The 24,965-nt window shown below is 35.4% G+C and overlaps 2 protein-coding genes across 3 annotated transcripts; one reads left to right on the forward strand and one right to left on the reverse strand.

The window, feature by feature from the left end:
* Nucleotides 1–6,983: 6,983 nt before the first annotated feature.
* LOC132059281 (uncharacterized) lies at nt 6,984–15,588 on the forward strand. 2 transcript variants are annotated; one of them, XM_059451857.1, is made up of 7 exons: nt 6,984–7,306; nt 13,234–13,343; nt 13,900–14,111; nt 14,194–14,285; nt 14,441–14,543; nt 14,634–14,776; nt 14,872–15,588. In XM_059451857.1, exons 1-7 carry the CDS (start codon nt 7,064–7,066, stop codon nt 14,980–14,982), a joined length of 1,014 nt encoding a protein of 337 aa, XP_059307840.1. In that variant the 5' UTR covers nt 6,984–7,063; the 3' UTR covers nt 14,983–15,588. The 2 variants fall into 2 exon arrangements, with proteins under 2 accessions (XP_059307840.1, XP_059307841.1); XM_059451858.1 differs by having other exon boundaries at nt 14,634–14,740.
* A 311-nt stretch (nt 15,589–15,899) lies between these two features.
* On the reverse strand, nt 15,900–18,762 carry LOC132059280 (UDP-glycosyltransferase 86A1-like). Its single transcript, XM_059451855.1, has 2 exons — nt 17,592–18,762; nt 15,900–16,974 (listed from the first exon to the last, which is right to left on the reverse strand). Exons 1-2 carry the CDS (start codon nt 18,118–18,120, stop codon nt 16,082–16,084), a joined length of 1,422 nt encoding a protein of 473 aa, XP_059307838.1. The 5' UTR covers nt 18,121–18,762; the 3' UTR covers nt 15,900–16,081.
* Between the last annotated feature and the right edge of the window lie 6,203 nt (nt 18,763–24,965).

The raw sequence follows: 24,965 nt of genomic DNA on the forward strand, positions 1-24,965 counted from the left end.
AATTTTTTTTTGGAAGTTTTGACATTACTTTTGGTTTTTTGCACCCCCCACCCAAACCCCGCACCTTACCCCCCCCACAAAAAGTTTTTTTTTTTTCAAAAAAAAGTTTTGACTTTATTTTTTTGCACCCCCATCCCCCTCACCCAACCCCTCCCCCCCACCCCCACCCCCGCACCCCTACTCCCCTCACTCCCCCACCACCCCCCGAGCAAAAAAAAAATTAATATTTTTTGAAAAAAAAAAAGTTTTGACATTTTTTTTTGGTTTTTTAATTTCAACCCCACCTTACCCCCCCCCCCAAAAAAAAAAAAAAAAAAAGTTGACAATTATAAAAATTGAACGTTGCGTGGTTAAAAATTAAAACTTTTGGAGGGGCGTAAGGGTGGCGAAAAGAATTTTTTTGGGGTAGGGGTGTCCGAAGGTAAAACCCGCAAAAGACAATAAAAAACTTCAAAAAAAGATGTTGGGGGGTGTGGGGGGGGGGGGGGTGTTGGCGTGGTATGGGTTCCACGCAAGTGTCACGACCCAACCGGAGGGCCGCGACGGGCATCCGGTGCTAACCAACCCTGACACCTCTTAACATACTTTCACATCACATCTAGGTGAGCCACGTAATTAAATCATACTTTCATTCGTCATTCATATTAATCCCATTGGGCAACAACACATCTATATCATCATTAACAACTATGCCCATATCAATGTACATAAGCCGACAAGGCTAACAAAATAGTATCCAAAATATAGGCCGACAAGGCCAAACACATCTACCCATATACACATGTCTACGAGCCTCTAAGAAGAATATGTCATATCATATAGGCGGGACAGGACCCCGCCGTGCCCATAAATATGTACACAAAAGAATCTATACCAAAAGGCGCAATTCGAATGAAATGGAACCCCGCCAGCGTAGTCCCCGAATAACGAAGCTATGGATCAAGTCTCGTCTCCCCGGCCACCTACGGCATGACGCGGCGTCATTCACAAACAAAAGCGACGCCGCACGGGGAATGTACCGAGTATGTAAAGCATGATCAATATCGGTATGAAAGCATAATAGACAACATATGAAATAACATAGGATGGGAGATAATAGCATCATCGTCATAAAGACTTACTTGCTTCCCATAGGACATTCCATTTCTATTGCGTATCCGTGTACATGCATCCATATCCGTACTCATTTACTTTTCGTATCCATTTTCGTATTCGTATTCATATTTCCATTCATACTCATATTCATATCATATACATTGCATACACATAGTCTTTACATAGCCTTTACGTATACTTAACATAGTCGTACTCATATTGATGTCATATACATAGCATTTATATAGCATACCCGACTACGAAGGTTCGGTGTTTCGCATACCCGGCCCTACCAAGGCTCGTGGTCATACATACCCGGCCCTACCAAGGCTCGGGTTATCCGTACCTAATCTGCAGGCGCGCGCATTACATATATACATAATCGCTTATATTCTACCCGCCATATAACCTCGGGGTTTCATAATAGCCACACATCGGCACATATACATGGCTCATAAGCATCTTTAGCCTTTTACTATCGTCATTCATTACATTCTATCCTTAGAGGATTACTCGTAGTATAAGGAACTTAGTACAATCGTATCATATCGAGAATCATAAGCTTAGTAGCTTTTCTTAGAGATAGATCATTGGATAATATCGTAGGCTCATGGAAGGATAGATATTTGGCCAAAGAACCATGCCTTATGAAAGAAGGTTTAGCCTTACATACCTTTCCGCTCAACTATTCTATCACTTGTACGTTCTTCTTCAATGCTCACGCTTCTACCTTCATTAGAGTGCATACTAACATTAGAGAATTGATAGCTTAGCTACATGACTAAGGCTAGAGAAAATTGGACAAAGATCTCCTTTATTTATACGACTTCCTCCATATCATATATCAACTCCCAAACATCAATGATAATATTCACAATATCATCACAATAGCCTTTATTCAACTACATTACCCTTACTTCTCAATTCACTTCAATCCATCCATATTCATGGTCATATCACACAATTTCGTTCATTCATATACAAGGTCTATTCCATGTTCTCAATATCATTTATAACAAGATTATAATCATAATGTATCAAGAATCATAACTCAATCCAAACATTTACTCAAAAGTGACACTATTCCCACATTCATGACCCATTTCCTATTTCCTTATATAATCCAAGTGTTTCAACTTTCAAATACCTTAAACAACAAGGAAATGTCATAAAACTTACCTTAGATGGTGTAGAACGAACTGGTGCAAACACTTCACTCGAGAAAAACCCTAGTTTCACCTTCACTTGGATTTCTTGTTTTGATCAACTTTAATGGGTTTCTTACACTTGATTCACTTACTTTGGATGTAGATGATCACTAATATCTCTTGAATTTGTGTGAGAAATGTTCTAGGAGTTCTAGAGAGAAGAAGTGAAATATGGAAATGAAATAATGAACTTGGTCCTCTTTTTAATAACTCCAAAAATCTGATCTGTCGGGACATTATTGTCACGCCCCGAACCATGGCCTGGGCGTAACACGGTACTCGGGCCTTGCTTGCATGTGTCCGAGCGAACCTCATGGCTTGCTTGTCAACATGGGCATCAAAACAACATACTCTATATGATGCAATTTAAATGAATCATGAAATGTAATTTGCGGAATAAAGTTCGAAATTATCTCATAAAGATGAAAAATCATGAAAACGTAATAGTACTCGTAAGCATGAAAACATAATTGACTCGTGAACTAACATCCGTTCTATGAAACCTCTAAAACATTTCGAATACTAACTACCAGTATACGGCCCCGGACTACCATAACCGAATACTAATGCAAACTCCATGTCGAACCCCGAGAGGAGCGGGGCTCACCAATAAGTTCGATAACCGAGGTGATCCTACCGCGTGGTGTATGCTCCGAAAACCCGTATCCGCACCGTGAAGTGTGCCCCGAGCAAAAGGGACGTTAGTACATACGGTGAATAGTACTAGTATGTAAAACCCGTTAAATGAAGAATACGACACAACATAGGTATAGACATGAACCGAAACCGAATGTAACTCGAACATGAGTACGAAACGTGAGTAAAGTCCGAAAACAAGTAAATCAACGGAAATACATGTATATAAACCGCTTGTAATACGGGGAATGCTATAGTATAACCGACAACATGATCTCGGTACTTGGCCTACCAACAAACACTCACACCTTGCCAGGGATATGAGATTTAAGTAATAATAAGCATGTAAGGATCCAAACTACATAACGAAGGTGTTGCCTCCTTGTCGACAACCCTTATCCTATGGTGGCTACGTAGTTTCAGTTATCCGAGCCTTCTCGTTAACTAAGCAAATTCCAAAAACATGAACATGATATAGTTGGCTAAGAAGCCCATGATTTTCGTGAAATAACTTGTAATCATGATTTCACGAAATAACTTGTAACATGGTTTCATGAAATATCTTGTAATATGGTTTCATAAGATAACTTGTCATAGTCTTGCAAACACGTTCTTGATTCATGAGTAATAACAATTGTTCATAATTATATATATATATATATATAATTGACTTGAAAACATGCTTGTAACTTGCTAGATAAAATCATAAAGTTTCATATAAACATAATGAGAACACATGAGGAAGAATTCATGATTCATGGATTAAGCCAGTGGTTCCTAATAACCGTAATGGAAGATTAGGAATACAATAACGAATATAGATACAAAATTCATGTACATAAATACATAAATAAAAGCTACAAATGTGTCGGGTTTAATGCCCTAGATTTGAACTTCATGGATATCAAGAAACGGAGTACGGGGAAGAACGTAGAGATTCCCACATGTGGACGGAAGTTCTACATACCTTACTTGCTCCAAAACTTGAATTAAAGACTTGAATTTTGGAGAAGATTTCCTAAATCTTGATTCTTAACCTTGAGATGGGTTTTCTTGAAAACCCTAGATTAGGAAGAATGATTTCTTGCTTAGATTATTAGATTATATGTTAGAATTGAGTCGGAATAATTTAGTAAGCTTACCTTGGTGTTCTTGACGGGAAGAGAGGGAGGTCGTTCTGTGGCTTCAAGGAATGAAAAATAATGATTTGAACCGATATGGACAAATACATACGTTCGAAAATTAAATTTTACACTCGCTAACATCGGGCCGTATTTTGAAATACCGGCCGTATTCCGTATGGACCGCACTTCGTCTCTTCGCAAGAAATGGCCATAACTCTTTGCAATGTACGTCCGTTTGACCCCCATAATATACCGTTGGAAAGGTATTTCAAAGCTCTACAACTTTTATCAAGGAAGTTTTCCCAAATTCCAAATACTTTTTGAAATACGGGCCATATTTTGAAATACAATCCGTATTTAACGATGTAACTTCTAAGTGTCAAATTCCGAATACTCGTAAATCTTTGGTACTCCATTTTACGACTTGAAATACGGCCGTATACCGAATACGATCACCGTTCATGGGCGTAAACCACCATCTTACAACTGAAGAGGAAATTTCAAATTCCCACATTCTTTATCTGATTTTATAAGTCTAGGATCATGGTCAAAGCTTAGGTTAAAGGTAGGGGGTGTTACAATTATACGGACACTTATACGGTCCGTATAAACTTATACGGTCCGTATAAGTGACCGTGAAATGGGACCTTCAAACTCCCGCCTCTGTGACTATTATACGGTCCGTATAACTGACCGTATAATCCCACCAGTGAGGGATCTTCACTGTGATGGTTCTGCGGTCCATTATACGGTCCGTATAACATTATACGGTCCGTATAATGAGCCGTATAATCCATCAGTCCACTGATCTTGTTCTCGTCACTTCGTTCGATCTCCAATCCTTATGGAACCTTCTTAACACTTGTTTAACACTTCATTAACAATCCAAGGGACGTTATAACTCTTCTCCAAAACTTCATTAAGTCATCATTAATTCGATACTCGCAAATCTTGCCCGACACATGACATATACCTTACTTTCCTTAACAACTTTCATCTCCTACTTCAATGTCTTTGAAATCTTATTTAGAATCATCAAATGCTATTTTTTACTCATCGAAACACTATATACTTCGTGCTCTTCGTTCGCTCATTCACCGCGCATCAACGGAAAATTTTTCGAGGTGTAAAAGAAGGTGGAGGAGGTGATGGGGATGTGGTCGAGTAGAAAATTCAAAAAAAAAATTAAAAACTTCAAAAAAATGTTGTGGGGGTAATTTTACGGGGGGAGGGGGTGGTGTGGGTTACCGGAGTGGTTGGGGGTGGGGGTGGGGTGGAAAAAAACAAAAAGGGGGGAGTAGGGGTAAGGGGGGTGGCGTGGGGGTGGGGGGGTGGGTCAATGGAGTTGCGAGTAGGTCAGGGGGGGTGCAAAAAACCAAAAAAAAAATAAAAAATCAAAAGAATTTTTTTTTGGAGGGGGGGGGGGGCGTAGGTGGGTGGGTTGGAGTTGGTGAGGCTTGGATGAGTATTTTTTGGAAAACGTTTTCTATCAACTGAACGAACATGAGAAAATAAGTAAGAAATTCACTTATTTTCCACTACCCAAACGAACATGAGAAAATAAGTGGAAATTCATTTATTTTCTAGGAAAACATTTTCCTCCTTACCGAACACACCCCTAGTGTTATACTCCTTATATTACGATAAATTTAATTTTCAAAAAATCTTTTTTTAATTTTTTTTTTTTCCAATGAAAACTTTGCTAGAGTGGATTTGATTTTATTTTATTTTTTCAAATAGAGGGTTCTGATGGTCTTTTGGGCTAGTTTTGGACTAAGTCTTGATTAAGTTATAGGGAAAACAACATAAAATACTCATAAAAGATGAAATATTTACCCAACCTTGCCTCCAAAATACTTTTTTCCCATAAGACATCTAAACTTTGCGGGAATCCTATTACCTCGCTGAACAATTTTAAACCAATATTATTACCTCCTTTTTCGGTCAATCCAGTTTTAAGGGAAAAAGTGATTTTCACGCACCAATCCCTAATGGCCACGGATCAAATGCCACGAATTACAAAAAGAGAAAAAGAAAAATGTCATGTGTAATTTAAATATTTTTTTTTTAATTTAGTGTTGACCGTTAGTCAAAGAACATAAATGAGCCAAAAAGTTGAACTAAGGGGTATTTTTAGCAAAATAGATTAATGAAGGGTGTTTTTAGACCCTTTCTAATAGTTCAGGGGGACTTTTGCCCTTTTCCGTTAAATTTTTAACATAATATTTGGGGGTTGTCTAAAAGTGCACCACTTATGCAAACATAATGGACTATTAATGCTCCATGTTAAAAAACATGTATGTTTTAGGTCCAAACCCAAATATAATGTACTATTTTGATCATTTTCTCTTTTTTTGGTTTTATTTACAGAACTATCCTTCGTCGTCCAAGACGACTCACACTTATTAAGAAGTTAAATACAAAATCTATACATTTGTTGGCTACTATTATTTTCTTGAACAGTTCAAAAATATACACTATCCCAATTAATACACTTTGTTTGGATGGTCGTTACCTATTGTTTCATAATGTATCGTATGATATCGTAATGTGTTGTATTATATTGTACTGTATTATTTTGGTAATACAATGTTTGAATAGATTGTATCGCTTTCCGTCGTTAAATAATGTTACAAACCAATAATTTAAAGAATAAACCTATAAAAAAGTTACGATAAAAGATAAAATATGATTATTAAATAATAAGTAAAGATAAAACGAGAAAAAATAAATAAGGTAACCACGCAACAACACCAAATCGGTCGTTACATAAAATGAGACTTTTCATCATTACGTAACGATAAATTTAACGATACGATATAATAAAATTAAAATAACAATCAAAACAAACATTGTGTTTAAACCGGTCAGAGACAACACAATAGATAACAACCATCCAAACAAGCTGTTAGTGTAACACCGAGTTTTAGTTAACTTTTTTCCCTTCAAAAATCGTTTGGGTCGTTAAGTTTTAACCAAAAAGAGTGCAAGTTTTGTTTGATGGATTCAAGAGAGGAAGGACAAATTATGGCAGCAGCAAACTACTATTCAAAGGACTTTGAATGGGATCAACTTCGCCAAGAAATCGAAAAAGATTCTTGTTTTGCTCACCATTTGCTTCCTTTTCCAAATCAAAATACACAAAATCAAGAAACCCATTTGTCTTCTTTATGTAGCCAACAAGAAGATTCAGAAGCATGGAACAAGTTTCATACTCGCCATTCCACTGGTAAATTCTTTAAGGTAAACTAATTATGCTGTTGGTAGTGTTGAGCTTGCATTATTATTATTATTATTTGTTTCTTCCCTTGGTTTAAGTATGTAAACTATATTAGTGGGGTAACCAGTGGGGGAGTTAAGAATTTTACTAAGGGGTTAAAAAATATAAAGAAGTAAACACACGAAGAAGTCAAGGGAGTTTAACATCTACTATTTATATGTACATAAAAAATAATTTTAACCTTGTATATTCATTGTATTTTTTGCCGAAGGGGGTTCGGATCTCTACCCAACTTAGTTCCGCCCCTGGTGGGGTTGTGTTAGAGAAGTGGAAGAAAGCCGAGATTGTCCTGAAAGATTTGAACTTTAGTAATTTTAATGGAAAATGATTGCTTGGTACCAAAGGGTGTGGTCTAGTGGTCAATAAAGTGAATAGAGAACCATGAGGTCCCACGTTCAAATCCCAGTAGTCTGGCCTACCTTTGGTGGATAGACTTACTAGGTACCTGTTGCCGGTGGGAGGTAGCAGGTATCTCGTGGAATTAGTTGAACTGTGCGCAACTTGGCCCGGACACCACGGTTATCAAAAAGATTAAAAAAAATTATTTCTTGTCAGAATATTAGTAGCCATGGATGTGGGAAAGGATATGGTGGTTTGATAAAGTGTTTGTTAGCCGCAAACAAAGAGTGGAACCTGAACCTTGTCAATCAAGGTTTGATGACCGAGAATGTGCACCTTAGGCTTGACATTACGCAGCCTCAAGGTTTGCTTCCAATCCTGTAGATCTTGTGCATTGTGCGTTAAATGCATACTTGTGACCTCTGAAACTCATGAAATCCCTGTGTGGCTTTACCTATGTCAGATGAGGACCTAGGCAGAAGAGAGAGAGCATATAGATCTTTGTATTGAAGGATTATTTATACTGTGTACTTTTACTGAGGTTGAAGGATACAGTTGTACCAGCAAACAAAGTATGGAACCTGAACCTTGTCCTTCTCTTTTCCTTCTTCTTCTTTTGATATGTAAGGTCCATGATCTTTGAGCTCATTGGCAGTACTAAAAATAGTGCAGAACCCAGACCACATACTTCAAGGTTTGATGATTGGCTGTCACACAACAAGATTTGAAATTAGATCCTTCTGTAGCTGACTCAGCTGCTATGCTTGCTTCCAATCCTTTATACTTCATACGTCGATCATACATTAGTACAATTCCTGGGTGGCAGATGAGGAACTAGGCAGGAGCTAGATAAAGTGCAGGGCTTCTCATAAGAAAACTTGTGCACATTCTGTACATAAAGAGCAAAGTACTGCATTTTCAGGAAGTCTGCTATGGAGAAATTTATTCAAACTAATTTCTGAAATATGAACAATTATCCAAGCATAGCTCATTGGCCAAGATATGCACCATCAAACCTTAATTTCGTGCTCATAACACGAGTGGCTAGCTTTTGTATTTTTACTACCAGAAGACTTGATGATTCAACCCTTGCTCCTAAAGGCGCTTGAGATTGGAGCCATAGACATCTGGCTTAGCCACTGGGACTTGCTTCTAATCCTAGAGACCTGGTGTCTTGTACTTTGAACCTATGACTATAAACGACTCTTGGAGTGCGAGATAGAGTTTGATGCATATCTCAGATAAGGACTTAGGTAGGAGTAAGTGAGAGGATGGACCTATGGAGATAGTTTCATATGAGAAGGTGTATATTACATACCATCTTGACAGAGAGCTTACGGGGAGATTTGAGTTATAGTAGGAATTTTCATCACTTCTTCTAGAGATAGATAACACCCTATCGTAGGATGATGCTCACAGTATGCTCTGTGGTCTAAGTCTAATCAGCCCAAAAGTTAGGTGAGTTGGATTACAATTTTGAGCCCACTAGTGAACCATACATACTTAGCTATAATTCTGCTACTAACTGATGCTTCCACTTTCATACAGTTTCTAAATATGGAAGCAGTTTAGAGTTGATCGTTGAAACACAATGGCTAAAGTCGACCACGGAGATCGAAGCTCCATATTTTAAATTTTCTCCTAACTGTGCACCCCACCGCCTATACCAACCATCTTTCTTCGTTCTTTTCTCTGTTGGGTGTGCAGCCATGGCAGAGCTCATCTCCACAGTTTTGAGCTCCATTTTTCTTCTATGTCAAACATCATCCCCTACGAGTCTCATCCCAGTATTTGAACTTCAAATCTCATTGAAGGTACTTATACCTTTAATAGGAGATCCTTTTGTAGTAGTATTATTTTCTTGCCTAGTGCGGGTTATCTCTCCTGTGTGGTTTGCGGGCTATTGACAGGAGCGGGGTTCACTCTGTGCGCACCCGAAGGGTAGCGGGTGCGGGTTCCCTTGTCATAAAAAAAAATGAGATCCTTGCAAGTTATAGTTGGCTTCTACCATGTCTAACTTTATTCATCACATAAACTACAAGGAATAGGTATTGGTATGAGAAACTATGACTTGAGAGGTATGATGGGAGGAGCTATGATATGAGAAGAATGTTATTAGGAGCTATGGCATGAAAGGTATGATATAAGGAGCTATAGAAAAAGAGGTGTTACATAACACTAATGACAAAGAAGTACAATAGGAAACAAGAGTAAAAGGTATAATATAAACAAAGACAAGGAAGCTAAGGTATGAAAGCTGCGTGCAAGTCTAAGGAAGTGAAACAGTAGAAGGGAAAGTATCATACTTCAAAGGAAGACCTAAGAGCTCATTCCCATGACCTCTAGGGGCTGTGTGAATGACCAAACTATGCCCTTTTTCTCACTCTTATATGGGCTGGTCTTGGCGTTATGGAATCGTTTCGCATAATACAGCCATGCTTTGGCATTTGAAGTAAAGATCCAAGAAAGTATTTGTACCAATTTGTCATACATATATATATATATATATAGAGAGAGAGAGAGAGAGAGAGAGATGAAGTAAGTTGTTGCATAAAAAAAGCATCAAGATGATGCATGAATGATTAAAAATCATGTTGTTATAAGTTCAAATACTGCCAAAAAAACTAGTATGATCTGGGAGTTAAAGAACCAGAAGAAAAAACTCGAGGCTGCTAAGCCACTGAGAGGGAAAAATAAAAATAAAAATTGCTAAGCTACTGAGAGGGAGCTGGTAAAATCTACAAGGGGAATGACATCATTTGCAGGGAAAAGATCGCTCCAACTAAAAAGATTCATCAAACACTTGGACCTAAGAGAGCAGTTAGGAGTTGAAATTCCATCAAAACATCTTTCGTTCCTTTCTGTCCATATACACCAAAAAATACATGCTGGAATCATCTGCCAGATCTTCTTGATGGACTTGTCCACTTTCAAAAACTTCCAACTTTCAACTGCTTGCTTTAGACTGAGGGGGGTTGTCCAACTAATTCCAGAAATAGCCAAAAACATAATCCAAAGATCAGCTGCCACAGGGCAATGCAGTAGCAAATGGTTTACTATCTCTAAGCTGTAGTGACACATAAAACACCTGCTCACCACTGTAATGTCTCTCTTCATGAGATTGTCCTAGGTTAAAATATCATTGTAAAGGGTTGTCCCGGTGAAACATTTAAGTTTGGGGGGAGCTTTCTCTTCCAAACCAGCTTCCAGGGCCATGAAGTTGTCACTCTCTCTGCTGCATTCAAATGGTTGTAGCTTTCTTTTACTGTGAAGATGCCTTTCTAATTCCCCCACCTTAAGCTGTTTGGAAGTTGAGGATTCTTTGAGTAGTCTGCCAGTAACCTATAAAGATCAGTTAGTTCCTCCAACTCCCAATCTTGCAGGTTTCTTCTAAGGTGAATATCCCATATGTTGCCATCCCTATTGTCAGCAACAGATGAGTCAGGTTCTACCGTTAAAAGGAATCTCCTGTGGTGAGAGTTTTTGAGGGGTTGATTGGCCACCCACTTGTCTTTCCAGAACTTGACTTTAGAACCATTTCCAACCTTAAAGGATACTTTCCTGAAGAAGTCATACTGAAGATTGTTGATATGCTTCCAAGGGCCAACACCATGAGGGGCTGTATTCTTTTTGGTGCACCAATCATCTAGCTTGCCATATTTTGCATTCACCACTTCCTTCCATAAGAGTGTGCCTCCTTGGCCGTATCTCCACCATCATTTCAAAAGAAGGCTTTTGTTGTGCTTGCTAAGATCTGACTCCCAGATACTGGAGGATCATTCCAGCTTGCATATGGTGGACAATCTGGAAAGAAAGGAACTCCAGATGTTTTGAGGATAGAAGTAGCACTCTACAGAAGATCAAGCAAGACTGTGTGTTGCTATTTTGTTTTTGGTGTACAAAGAATCCTCTGTAGATGCAGAATCAATCCTAGAAGTTCTTGACTCATGTTAGGATTTTACTTTCTTAGGTTCTTAGTTTTCTTTTTCTTTTGTAAAGGGTTTTTCAGTACTACCTAAGTACTGGTCTATAATACAAAGTTGTTACCTGTTCAAAAAAAAAAAGATCTGACTCCCAGACCTCCTTGTTCCTTTGGCATTATGACCTTATCCCATTTCACAAGATGGAATTTATTATCTTCACTGTTTCCTTCCCATAGAAATGCCCTTCTTAGGCTATCCAGCTGCTCCTTCACCTCATGAGGCATTGGAATGAGGGACATAATGTAAGTAGGTATGCTGTCCAATACACTATTGATTAAAGTCAGCCTTCCTCCCATAGATAGATATTGCATATTCCAGTTTGCCAGCCTTTTCTCCACCTTCTCCACCACTCCATATTACTTCCACATTTAGAAGTTTCTTCGCATTTTGATGTTGAGTAGTAGATTTGAGGTTGGACTATGGCTAGCTCCATGGGTTTAAGATTGTGGGCTAGCTTAACTCAACGATTCAAATCTCAAGTTTTGGACCGTTTTGAAGACCTAGTCCAGAAAACAAAGTATGTGAACAAAGGGTTTGACATTGCTTATCTTGGGCAACAAGCTATACTTAAATGGTCGGCATTGTCTCGCTTGTAGAACATTTCTGTCCCAGAAAAATCTCAACAGATCTCAAATAAAAGCATGCTCTCTGCTCACAATGATATGCAATATGCAAATGTTTTCTCATAGGAAGCTCAATATTCACTCCCTTTCTCTTACCAAGTCCTCCCTGGACTTGGCAATGAAGCTTAATCCATGAGCCTCCTTGGGCGTCTTACGACTTTCACACATTATAAGTTTGCATTTGAGGTCTGAGTTCCAAGGTCTATAGGATTGGAAGCAAGCTTTGGCAGCTGAGTTACCAGGGATTCAATCTCAAGTCCAAAGGTGCGAAGTCCAGGACATCAAGTTTTGAGGTTTCAGTTTCTAGTTTCATGCTAGTTTTAGACTACTAGTGTTGATGTATCAGATAATTAGCAAAGAATTGTACTTGGTAGATATTTTGTGGAATCCTTTCTTATACAGTGGTGAAAAACTGGATGGTGACTGAGGGGAAAAAAGCCTTGCTCTTTCTGATCATCAAAATGGAAAACAAGAGTGAGGTTTTTAAAAAATTGGCTCCATCTGTCACAACGTCTATATTACAACTACTAGAATCTGCCATCTGGTACAACAATGATCCCTATGCTTTTGTACCATAAGAACCTATAGCAAGTTTAAGCAGATAATTTCTTGTTCAAATTGGAAAAGGAAGTGCAAGGTTTATTTTTCTCATATGTCAACTAGAATGAGAGCCGAGGCATTTACTCATTGCTATTGCTTTGGCTGTTCTTCTTTACTTTTAAACTCATCTGTTTTCTCTTCAAATGACATCATCAGGTTATTGTCTTTCAAGACTAATGGTCAACATCTGCTTGTTTTGCAATTTTTTTTTGGTTGCATATTTCAGTACTCGTATGTAGACCTGATCGGCAGTTGCAAGAAGAAGAACAAAACCATTCTGTGAACTGTTTGAAAAACCTATATTCCACTTTACGTTCTTTCTTTAACATAAGTGCTTCCATGTAGGAGCGGCGGTACTTGCTTAAGGAATTCCCAGAGCTAGCCTCGTGCAAGGAATGCTCGACAGTTTTGGAGGTCGGTTGTGGAAATGGTAGTACAGCTCTGCCAATATTACGGTGAGGAAGAACTTCACTTGCTTTGAGTGACTTGATTATGTAAACACTTTTAGGCTAAGGAAGTTTACTACCAATATTCTCTTTCTTTAAGTGCATAATTATTAGCGACTAGTCCTATGAGAGTTTCTTGTTCATTGATATTTTGATAACCCATAATTAATTATATTGAGTGGAGTTATTATAAGGTGGTCACTCATTCTTTTGTTTACCAAACACAATATATGAGGCTTATGTGCTCAAATGAATGAGTAGAGTAGAATCTCTACTTTCTATTCAATCTCACCTAGGAAGAACACTGCTGATAGACTAGAAATAAGAAGTAGAATGAATTCAGAGTTGTATTGGTTTGGTGGTGATCTAGCTACTTGACCTTATTTAAGAGCAATGCTGAAGAATCTTCGTTCTTTCTCTAGATTAAGTTTAGCTTTATCTGGTTTCATCTCTTCATTACAGCACTAACATACTTGTTCACTTGCTGATTGATTTCTATGTGCTAGCGAAGATTCAGAACCGTATTATTCTGATCTCATTGCTGAAACTTTACTTATCTCTTTAGTGGAAACACGAGCATCTCTCTGTATGCTTGTGACTGCAGCAAAGAGGCTCTTGAGAGAGCTAAAGAGAATATTGAAGCTGCTAATATAAACTTGGCTAAAGAACGTTTTTCCACATTCCAATGTGATTTCTCTGCAAGTGGATTTCCAAACTGGTTAATTTGCACTTCTTGCCGTGAAAGTTTCTTCCAGAAGCAAAATATGTGCTTCACAGGTTGGTAAATGTATCAATTCTTCTGTATTTCATTGTATATGCAAAGAGGTGCTTTTGAATGAAAAGCGTGTTTCTCATGCAGATGCAAGAAGCTGTAGTAAGCAAGATTTCCCCGATCCACCGATATCTGCCAAGAACAATAGCTGCATTGGCGGAGTAGATTTTGTTACCTTAGTATGTACATTCTTAACTACGTCTATAATCAAGGCTCCTTTTTATTCACAACTGCATATGTCTATAATCAAGGCTCCTTTTTATTCACAACTGTATAGGTTTCTACAAAAATTCAAATATCTAAGTATATGGATATTTTATTCGTAATCTGCCAGATATTTACACTATCGGCAGTGCCACTTCACAGGATGTCGAGAGCAATCACAGAATGCTTCTCCGTTCTAAAGCCCGGAGGGCTGTTGTTATTCAGAGATTATGGTATAGCCTGACCTAAGTTCGTATTTTTTGAATGACGGGATCTGTTTAGTTTTTCTCCTAGTATCTGAATTCTGGGAGTGTGAAAATCAGGTCTTTATGATATGACCATGCTTCGGTTCGAACCAGAGCAAAGAGTAGGATACAGGGAGTACATGCGTTCTGATGGAACAAGGTCTTACTTCTTTTGCTTGGATAATGTAAGAGATCTCTTCTGTGGCACAGGATTCAGTGAGGTATTTATTTCCCATGGGCTACTTTGTGGAACTACAGACAGGGGTTTTGGTTTCATTACCAATAAATGCTAACATATTTATGGACCTTTTTGCAGCTTGAGCTTGAATATTGTTGTGTCCAGTCAGTAAATCGACGGAATGGGAAGATCATGCGAAGAGTATGGATTCATGGGAAGTTCCAGAAGCCACATGTCCACTTAGGTTAATAACCTCGTGGTTTTGATGGCAGAAAGTGAGCTTGCAAGCAGCTAAATTAATGTTCCTTGTGTTTAAGAAACTGAAAAAAGGAAGATAAACATGTGTTATTTTTAACCCTTAAATCGTCCTCCAACAGAGCTAAATCTATGATGTGTAGAAGTGGAATACTTGAGTATAATGTCAGTGCCTGAGATTCCTTTTAATGAAAGATTCAGTCTTTTTCTAGCTATGCATGCAGAGAGGCACTTAGTCTGGTGAAACATATGAAGTAGTGCTGTGATTGTATGATGAGATGCAGAAAAAGATGAGCAAAAATTTGACAAGTTGGTCATATTCTTTATGTTGACTTCAGCAGTTTGTTATCTTGAGCTTGGGGCTGTTTTAAGGTCAGTTTACACTATGATGGTGCAGTTTAGTTTGAGAAGCTTCTCAAGGGTGAATTATTGTTGTTCCTTTGGAAGAGAATTTAATTGTGAAAAGTAAGTCAAACTTGAAGGCTGGAAGTAAAAGATGTGTGTTTTCAATTAAACTTTTTTACCTTGTCATTATCAGACATTCAAACATGGAATATAGAGGATACTGCCATGCTACATTTATGGAACGCATGTATCTGCAGAGCAGTTTTTCTATTCTTGCAATTATGCACGTCATTATTCAACTGGTTAGGGATTTATCAATAGGTAATGTTGCACCAATGCCCAACCAAAGGGCGATCACGGTACCAATCAAAAAGATAGTCGTCGCATCGGATTCGGCGAAATGAATTTTGGAATTTATTAACACTCTCTAAAAAAGGTACTGTTAATAATCCCGCAGGTACTGAAACCATTAAAAGAACCCCCAATAATTTATTGGACACTGTACGAAGTATTTGAAATACAAGAAAGAAATACCATTCATATAATAGTTCCAAAGGGGTTGCAAATGGAATAAATTTTGAGGATTCATATAGCTGACCCAACTAGTTTAAGGTGTAGTACTTGTATGTCATATCATTATTCACCTCGCAACAATTATTTTAAAACTAATACATTACTTGCTAAGTTCTGGCTTTGTAGAACCAAAGTTGGTAAGTGCGAATGTGATAGCAAGCTCTTGCTGGCCATCTCAATTTTTCTGAGAAATCTTGTTCTTCATGTCTTCTGTGAATTGGTTGAGATTCTTCTCTGAAGATCCCTCATCAGAAAGTGCATTCTGAAAGGCCATATTCGTTTTCTCTATATTTTTCCTAGATTCATCTGATTTACTCATTATCCTTCCAATATTCTCCGCTACTACATCCCTCCTGATTAATCTTCCAGTGCAAAGATTCACACCAATCCTCCAATCATCAACCACTAATTTCCTGTTAGTAAGTTGATCTGCCATAACAGGAAAGCACACCATCGGAACTTTACACCATATGCTCTCCAAGATTGAATTCCACCCACAATGAGTCAAAAACCCTCCAACTGCTGGATGTGATAGTACTCCTAGTTGAGAGCACCATGGCACAACCAATCCTCTATCTGCAGTTTCTTTCTCAAATCCAATAGGCAAAACATTTCTTTCTCCAGAAACCAAGATATTGTGACGTAGCACCCAAATGAAACTCACCTTACTTATCAGGATGCCTTGTGCAATTTCCAGAATATCCTGTTTACTCAGATTAGCAAGACTACCAAATGAGATGTATAACACTGTACCATCTTGTTTGCTATTGAGCCAGTTGGTATAATCTGATGCTGGTAGCAGGCTCGTTGAAATTGTTCTCTTGCTGAAGCTTGTGGGGAAGACTGGCCCAATTGCATAGAATGGCTGCTGTTTTTGTAAAACTGAGATGGTGGAAGACTCTAGTTCTTGCACTGTATTACCAATGACAAAGTCTGCTTTCTTTGCATCTTCAATACACTTGAACACATAACGGGCGCTGTCATCAGCATCTTGACAATATGAAGGTAAATCTTGTGGTTTGATGGCTAGAACTCCTGGTATGTATCTAATGGTGTCTTCATACTTATCTGGACAAAATGATAAGTCATTAGCTATTTGATTATGTAATGTAGACCCTGTTTGGCCAAGCTGCCAAAAGCTGCTTATTGCGAGAAGCACTTCTATCAAAACTACTTTTCAGAAAAGCACTTTTGGGAAAAAGCAATTTGTGTTTGGCTAGTTCCCTTAAAAAGTGTTTTCATGAAGTGATAAGTAGATTGTGTTTGGCCCATCTTTTCAAAAAGTGCTTTTGAGCGTCAAATTAGGAAAAAGGACAAGTATCAGGAAAAGAGAGATAGAAAAAAGAAATAAAAGAAAAGGGCATGGCGGAAACCAAAAGAAGAAAAAAGTTTGTATTTAATGAGAGAGATATGTATTATTTGGTGTGTATATATATATTTATGGTAGGGTTATATTTGTCTTAAAAAAAAAAAAAATCTGTTTCTGCTTCTGTGGAAAAGCAGAAATTTATAGCTTTTTTCCAACAGCTGAAAAACTGCTACTGCTGCTCCTCAAAAGTCTATTTTTTGTTGGCCAAACACCTCAAATCTAAGAAATAAATGCTTTTAGAGAGAAAGAAGCTTGTCCAAACAGGCTCGGTAGTCAGAAATAAGACAGTAATAGCTTCATGATATGGGGTTCATACCATGACACCTGAAGTGGCCATTACTCTTGAGCAGGTCCGTGTGATAGAAGACTGTAAGCACTGTTGCTGGTTCAGTCCAAAATGAAACATTGACAAGATTATATTTCTTGGCAATCATTGATGCCCACACGTGGAAACTGTCAGCTATTATACAAGAAATTGGTGGGTTTGGCTTCGAGAGGACTAGATTTTCAATGAAGTCATCCACATGAGCTTGGAAAACATGAGTGAGACCTTCCATGAACTGGCTCGCGTTGGCCCTCCTGTCAAAACTCAGTGGAAAGCCATCGTTAATTTTGGCATAACGAATGTCAAGACCGGATTTCTGTGCATGGGAGAAAGGGTTGTCATCATCTTTAAGCGACTGAGCTGTGGCTATCTGCTGGTGAGTTGATTCTGTGCTGACAAAGGTGATGGTAAAACCTTTTGAAGCAAGCTTCATGGCTAGGTGTGTGAATGGATTTATATGGCCTTGAAGAGGAAGTGGTATGAGTACTGCATGTGGTTGTAGGTGTTTTTTCAGCTCCATTATGGTCCTAAAATATTGGAGATGGTTGCCTTTTTTGAGTAAGGTAAGTGTTAATAAATGTAGAACTAGGGAGTACAGGCCAAGAGTATATAGGAGATGGTTGCCTTGTGTGTTTTTATCAGAGTTTGGAAGGAGATGGTGCCTTTATACATGTTCTGTCATGCAGAAGTGTTGAATATTAATTGTCTAAGTTGGTGTCCTGCTGTACTTATAGCTGCATACATGTGAATTTTGGAGCCTCTCCTAGGCTACCTCTTAGAAATTGAAAGATTTGAGATGGGCTATTATGCCACAACCAAAAGATACTCAGATTTGTTTATATGCAGGACACATGTTTTACATTCGTTTGTTAGGTGTAAACACCAGCTTGTGTCCTGCATTCGTTTTCGTTTGTGTGTACAGCAGCTTGTGTCTTGTATTTGTTTGTTTGGTGTAATCACCGATTTGTTCTGCATTTGTTTGTTTGGTGTAAACACTGGCTGCGGGTAGAGTGTTTACCATAGATCTGTTCTCATTTTTGGAAGCTACTAACTGATGTAAGGTCAGCAATTCAGCATGCATTCTGAAAGAATCTAGATAAATTGGACTTGTTAGTGGTGGCTTGGTCATCTTAAAGCAGCCCAATAATTGTTGTATTTGTGTGGTCCTTTTCTTACAAAATCAAACTTTTCTTTTGCTTCCTTTCCTTTAAGTTGTACTGGGATAATATGTTAAACAGTATGTTTTTTACGGTAATTTATTTTAATTTTTGGGATGAGTTTGAACTCCAAATCAATATGTCAATCTGGTTAATTATTTTGTTTTTTCTCAACCTTTTATTGTCTTTTACTTTCTTAAAACACAAAAAGAGGATGAAACTCTGGAGTGGAATTTTGATACAAGGGATTTTAGGAGGGATATCAAAAACATTTATTGGTGTAACTGTTTGAGTACTGGTGTACTACCTTGATATCTCCATCTTTAATACTCCCTCCGTCTCCAATTATTTGTCGTCTTTTTTTACACGTCCCTTAAGAAATATTAATTAAGAGGGACATTCGAATAACTTTACCCTTATTTATATCTAAGCTAGTATCTTTCTTCATTAAATGTTTACTCTATTTATGTGTCATTTTCATTAATGACAAATTTCTATTAGGGGTAAAATGGTGAAAAAATAATTAATTATGTCTTGAACTTCTAAAACGATAAATAATTTGAGACAATAATTTTTAGTAACCACGATAAATAATTTGATACGGAGGGAGTAATAGTAGTAACCTTGGAAAAATCAAAGAGTTAGGAGAATTTGTGACTAATTTGTTTCCAAAGAGAAAATTATTGATGTGAATGATTAACAAACAGTACTACAACACCAACAAGGCGTGCGCCGGCAAAAGTTGATTTAAATAGTTAAGGAAATTTAGACCAAATAAAACACATTGATGTGGACAATTAGAGAATTCCACAGCACAACTAGGTGGTGTTATGACAACGATTTAAAATATATGTAGAATTGTCTCTTTTTGGACCTTTAGCTAATTCACGCTTGCCAATCAAATGTGTATTTTTTTCTTCGGTGAAAAGAACGATTTTATGCTATACATGTGTTTTTTGCACCGTGTTTGACGTGATTATCTCTGATCTTATTCAAACGTACGATTATACATCCATTTTAAAATTCAAATGTTCGTCACATTCATTTTGATTGTATAACTCTTATTTTCTAGACTATTTTTTCCGTAATTTTAATTTTTAATTGACTCTTTTGCGAGTTTCATCTATTAATATAATATCGTCGAGTTTCATCGATTAACGTAATATCATCTAGAAATAATATGCATCGTAGAATTACATTCAATATATTACTGGTTAGCCTTCGTATTTTTCAAATATCAAATCAAGCCATTTGTGTCGGGTTTTTTAATCTATAAATCAAATCAAATCAATAAAAGTCGAATTTTTCAATATCGATTTTTCTCGGGTTTTTCGGATTTTTCATTGTATTTAATGTAAAGCACCATAAAACAACATCTGCTTGATAATTTGCAAACTTCTCCCTCAAAACTACTTTCTTTAGATACAAAATATTCATATCAAACATTTTTTAAATCATTCAGGTCATTTGGATTAATATAATATCATGCTATATAATACACTTGAAGCAAAAAACTTGGCCAGTGGCCTTGTGAAGATTCAAAAAGTAACTACATTCGTATGAGCTCTCTGCAACTGCCCCAAGAACTCAACATTTGACCAAAGCACCTTCTCAAAGTGCAGAATAATCCTGTTCTCAATCTCTACACCTAGTTCATTAATGGCAGCCTCTTTCCATTCAGGTAATCTAGGTTCAAATTTGATCTGATTCGATTTTAAAACACCAAGAGGAACAGCAATAACTGGAGCCTTGCAGGGTTGCTGATTTGAGAGGAAAGAGAGGAGGGAAAAAATGTAAAATGAGAAAGGGAAGAGATTTTCTGATTTTAGGAGAAAATGTATTGTAGCCTTAGGGTTTCTTTTGTTACATTCATTTCCTTTTCATTTAGTTTCTTATTAGACTTTCTGTGTATTCTTTGTATGGGCTTCAAATATGGACCATTTCACAAAATTAAGGCCAAATCTGAATGTAAAAATACAGAAACTATGAAAAAATTTAAGAAAATATTAATAAATTACATTCTATTAAATATTTTTATGTATAAAATAATTTAAAAATAGTATACATATAATTAGGTCAGTTGGGTTCGATTTGACTTTTTTTAGTTAAAACCAAGCTAACCCTATAATGGTCGGGTTTTTTTTCCAACACCAAACCACTAGTGGGTTTTTTTTTTTACCGGTTTGGTTTGGTTTGTCGTTTTGGTGCGGTTTATCGGTTTGGTTTGAACAGTCCTACGGCATATTCATGTGAATCAATGGTGTTTAGCTGAGAAAAGTCTTCGAAAAAAAAATTAAGACGTTTTAAGAATGGGTAAAGTGTGTGTGTATATATATATATATATATATATATATATATATATATATATATATATATATATATATATATTTATGAAACGTGACGATAGTTTTCTATTTACAAAACATAACATTACAAATCTATACAAAACATATTTTTTTCAAAAAATTTATTTTTTTTATTTTTTCAAAAAAGTATTTTTTATTTTTTAAAAAAAATATTTTTTCGCTCAAAAATTTATGTATGAAAGTTTGTATGAAATGTGTATGAGCCCGTTTGGCTTAGCTTATAAGCTGTTTTCAGCTTTTTTGAGTGTTTGGCTAGCCAGCTTATAAGCTATTTTATGCTTAAAATAAGCCCAAAAAAATAAGTCGGCTCATTTGGCTTAGCTTAAAAAAAAACAGCTTATAAGTAAGTTGGGGTACGCCAACTTATTTTTTTTGGCTTATAAGCTGTTTTTTTTTTTTAAGCCCATCCAACAGACTCTATATCTCGCTCAAGGCTTAAAAAGTTCGCTCAAAATATAGTGTATGAAAACGGTATGAGAAATATATGAAATTTGTATATCTCGTTCAAGGCTTAAAAAATCCGCTCAAAATTGTGTGTATGAAAACGGTATGAAATTTGTATCTCGCTCAAGGCTTAGAATTTCGCTCACATTTTCGTGTATAAAGTGTATGTTAGATTTCTGTAAAATTAATACAACTACAACAACATTATATACAACTTTGATACAACATTCAAGACTTAAAATAATCACTCAAAATTTTTGTGTATGAAATGTGTATATCTTGCTCAAGGCTTAAAAAGTTCGCTCAAATTTTGTGTATGAAAAACGTATGAAATGTGTATATCTCGATCAAGGCTTAAACATTAGGCTCAAAATTTTATGTATGAGAATGGTATGCGTATATCTCGCTCAAGAAATTCACATTTTTCATATATAAAGTATATTAGGTTTTTGAAAATTAATACTTAGAATTTCATTCACATTTTTTTGTGTATATATAAAGTTCATAAAAATTAGGTTTTTGCCTTTAAAAAAGAAAAAAAATAATACATTCTAAAAATAAAATAATTTTAATTTTAAAAAAAATATTTTCTACAACAACATCATGTTTCGTAAAAACTTTCATCTATATAAATTTTGTAATATTCAAGGCTTTGTCTAGTTTCTTTTCATAAGGCACCGTTACACAATTGTGTATGAAAACTATATTAAAAATTTCGCTCACACATATACATTTCATACACAAAAATTTGAGGCAATTTTTTTTAAAATAAAAATAAAAAACCTTTAAAAAAAAATGGAAAAAAAAATTTTTTTTTATTTAAAAAAAAAAAAAAACTAAAAACATGGATATATTCTAAAAAAATAAAATAATTTAAAAACCCGTTTTAAAAAAAAAAAAAAACTGAAAAAATTTTTTTTTTTAAAAAAAAATGGATGAAAAATGGAAATATAAAAATCCATGCCTTATTTTTTTTCAAATAAAATATTGTTTTTCTTGCCAAAATGTTTTTTAAATAAGAATTATTTTCTTAACATGTGGAAAACTATATAAATTTTGTAATAAAGAGTCAATTTATGTGACGCCCTTTCTTTTTTAGTTTGTCTAAAAAAGAATGTCATCTTTTCATAATTAGAAACAACTTAACTTTAAAATTTATTTTTTGTAGAAATGATTTATAATACACACAAATGTCTAAGGTTTGTTTCAGACTACAAATTTTAAAAGTCTTCCTTATTTCTTACACTTTGTGTCAAGGCATACAATGCCACCTAAATTGAATGGAGGAAATAATAGAGAAACATATATTTCAATCATCATTTTGAAGAAGTTATAACTATCATGAAGTTTGGTGATTGTATGATGTCATATTTTATTTGTGTTGAATCAGTGCGATCCTTATGCAATTCATTTTTTTTTCCTAACTAATTTTTTAAAACCGCATAAGAAGGTTTTTTTAATAATTTTATCTATAGCCGTAGAAAGATCTGTGATATATTACAAATACTAAAGTAAAAGTTATTAATTGGTGTTATAGAATATTAGAAAATGAAGGTAGCATTATTAGTCAACACAATTTTTTTTTTTTGAAATCTCTGGTTTGCTTAACCAAGAATGAATATTTTTAAGCACAATACATAGATCATTGAGGTTCATTTTATGAATTTCTTTTGTCCTTAATTTCATTTAAAAATAAAGCTTAAATCGCCACATTTAACTAGCATAAAACCTCGACACATGAAATTATGAGTGAAACTAAAACTTAATAAATACCAAAAAAAATAAAAAATCATTCACAACTAAAGAAATTATCTGCACACAAATTCGTAAAAATCTTAATACTTTTCAATTTATGATCCTCACCTAGTTGTAATTATTTTTCATACTTTAAATCATGTACAATAGGATATTGAATTTTGCATCCCTTTGTATTTACTAATTCTCCTTCCAAACTTCCTCCTAATAATTTTTTTTTCTTAAAAAAAAAAAAAAAAAAAAAAAAAAACTATTCAATAATGTGACTAAGAAACTTTAATAATTTTAAAAACTTATCAACAAGAAATGATTAATATAACATTAGTTTAAATTAATTATGCAGTAGAAAAATGTGACACAAGTTATATTTCTTAAAATTAAAATTACTATTTCTATATACATTATACATGTAACTTACATATATATATTATATAAACAAATGAGTCAATGTTCTCAGGAAACGATGCGTGCTATCCTTAACAATGTCCTGTTTTGAATTTTCTTCCCTACTTAATAAAATCTTTAAAAAATGATATTAACTTGAAACAATTCGTTGGGAAGAACTTCAATTGCCCATCAGGCATAAGTTCTAACTTTGCTATGTAGTTTTCCTTTTAATTTGTTAAAAATGATATATTTCTTGAAATATTTGAAACTTTTTTTAACTTTAAAAACTAATTTATGTCTGATGGACAACAAAAGTTTTGCCTCTGTCCCATTATGCATAAGTTTTTTTTTTTTTTTTTTTTTTTTTTTTTTTTTTTTTTTTTTACCGATTGTCCTTCATTTGTGGTGGTCTTTAAGTTTTGTCCTTCGCCTAACACGTTAGACATGATGGATTCGAATAACTAGCAATTTTTGAAAAAAAAAAATTTTGAAAAATGAAAAAGGAGAGACGTGCGCCTTAATGGGCAAAAGTTAAAGACGTGGGAGGGCAAAAATTAAAGACCATCCCCCAGGTCCAAAATCTTGATCAAGACTTGTATCAATTGATACCATTTATTTGGAAATATCAACTTTTGCCTTATATCAATATTTATGTCCATAACTTATGTGCATGAACAAAGAAAAGCTTTGCCTAGCTAAATTTATGAAGTGAAGGCTATTTTTTTAATTTTTTTTAAGCAGGAAAAAATCAAGACCACCAAAAGAAGGAGTCACTTCAAAAGATTGGTTTCTTTAGGGATGGGCATTACACCAAAACTAGATAAAATTTTTTTTTTTCAAAATAAATATTTAAATGATTGAATATTGGTTGAGTAAACAAAGTAGTTTTTTTTTTTGTGTACTATTTTTAATATAAAAAACTAATTTTAAAAAAAAAAAACCTGTTGCATTCTTCTAACATTATCCTTCTTTAGGAATGATAATATGAACAAGCACACACAAGCCAAGTTGGAATTAATTAAATGGAGAAACATAGTCAATAAGAATTGGTTGATTTACACATGTGCAATCACCTTTCAAAGTTACTATCTAAATTTTGTCCATATTTTTAAAAATTACGCAAATATATCACTTGGGACTAACAAACCATTAAATTATCATCTACATCTGTAAGCTTTTAGATCATGGTTTAGCATTTTCTCAATAGATTTTTAGTTTGCTCAAATGCATCATAGCTTAATAGTCACTAAAAGGTC

The sequence above is a fragment of the Lycium ferocissimum genome, chromosome 6 (assembly GCF_029784015.1).
Source record: "Lycium ferocissimum isolate CSIRO_LF1 chromosome 6, AGI_CSIRO_Lferr_CH_V1, whole genome shotgun sequence".
Lineage (NCBI taxonomy): Eukaryota > Viridiplantae > Streptophyta > Magnoliopsida > Solanales > Solanaceae > Lycium > Lycium ferocissimum.

Coding starts and splice junctions, on each gene's coding strand:
- LOC132059281 (XM_059451857.1), top strand. CDS start 7,064: ATGGATTCAAGAGAGGAAGGACAAATTATGGCAGCAGCAAACTACTAT. Junction 13,344..13,899: donor ACAGCTCTGCCAATATTACG/GTGAGGAAGAAC, acceptor TTATCTCTTTAG/TGGAAACACGAGCATCTCTC. Junction 14,777..14,871: donor GTGGCACAGGATTCAGTGAG/GTATTTATTTCC, acceptor ACCTTTTTGCAG/CTTGAGCTTGAATATTGTTG.
- LOC132059280 (XM_059451855.1), bottom strand. CDS start 18,120: ATGGAGCTGAAAAAACACCTACAACCACATGCAGTACTCATACCACTT. Junction 16,975..17,591: donor TGGCCACTTCAGGTGTCATG/GTATGAACCCCA, acceptor CATTTTGTCCAG/ATAAGTATGAAGACACCATT.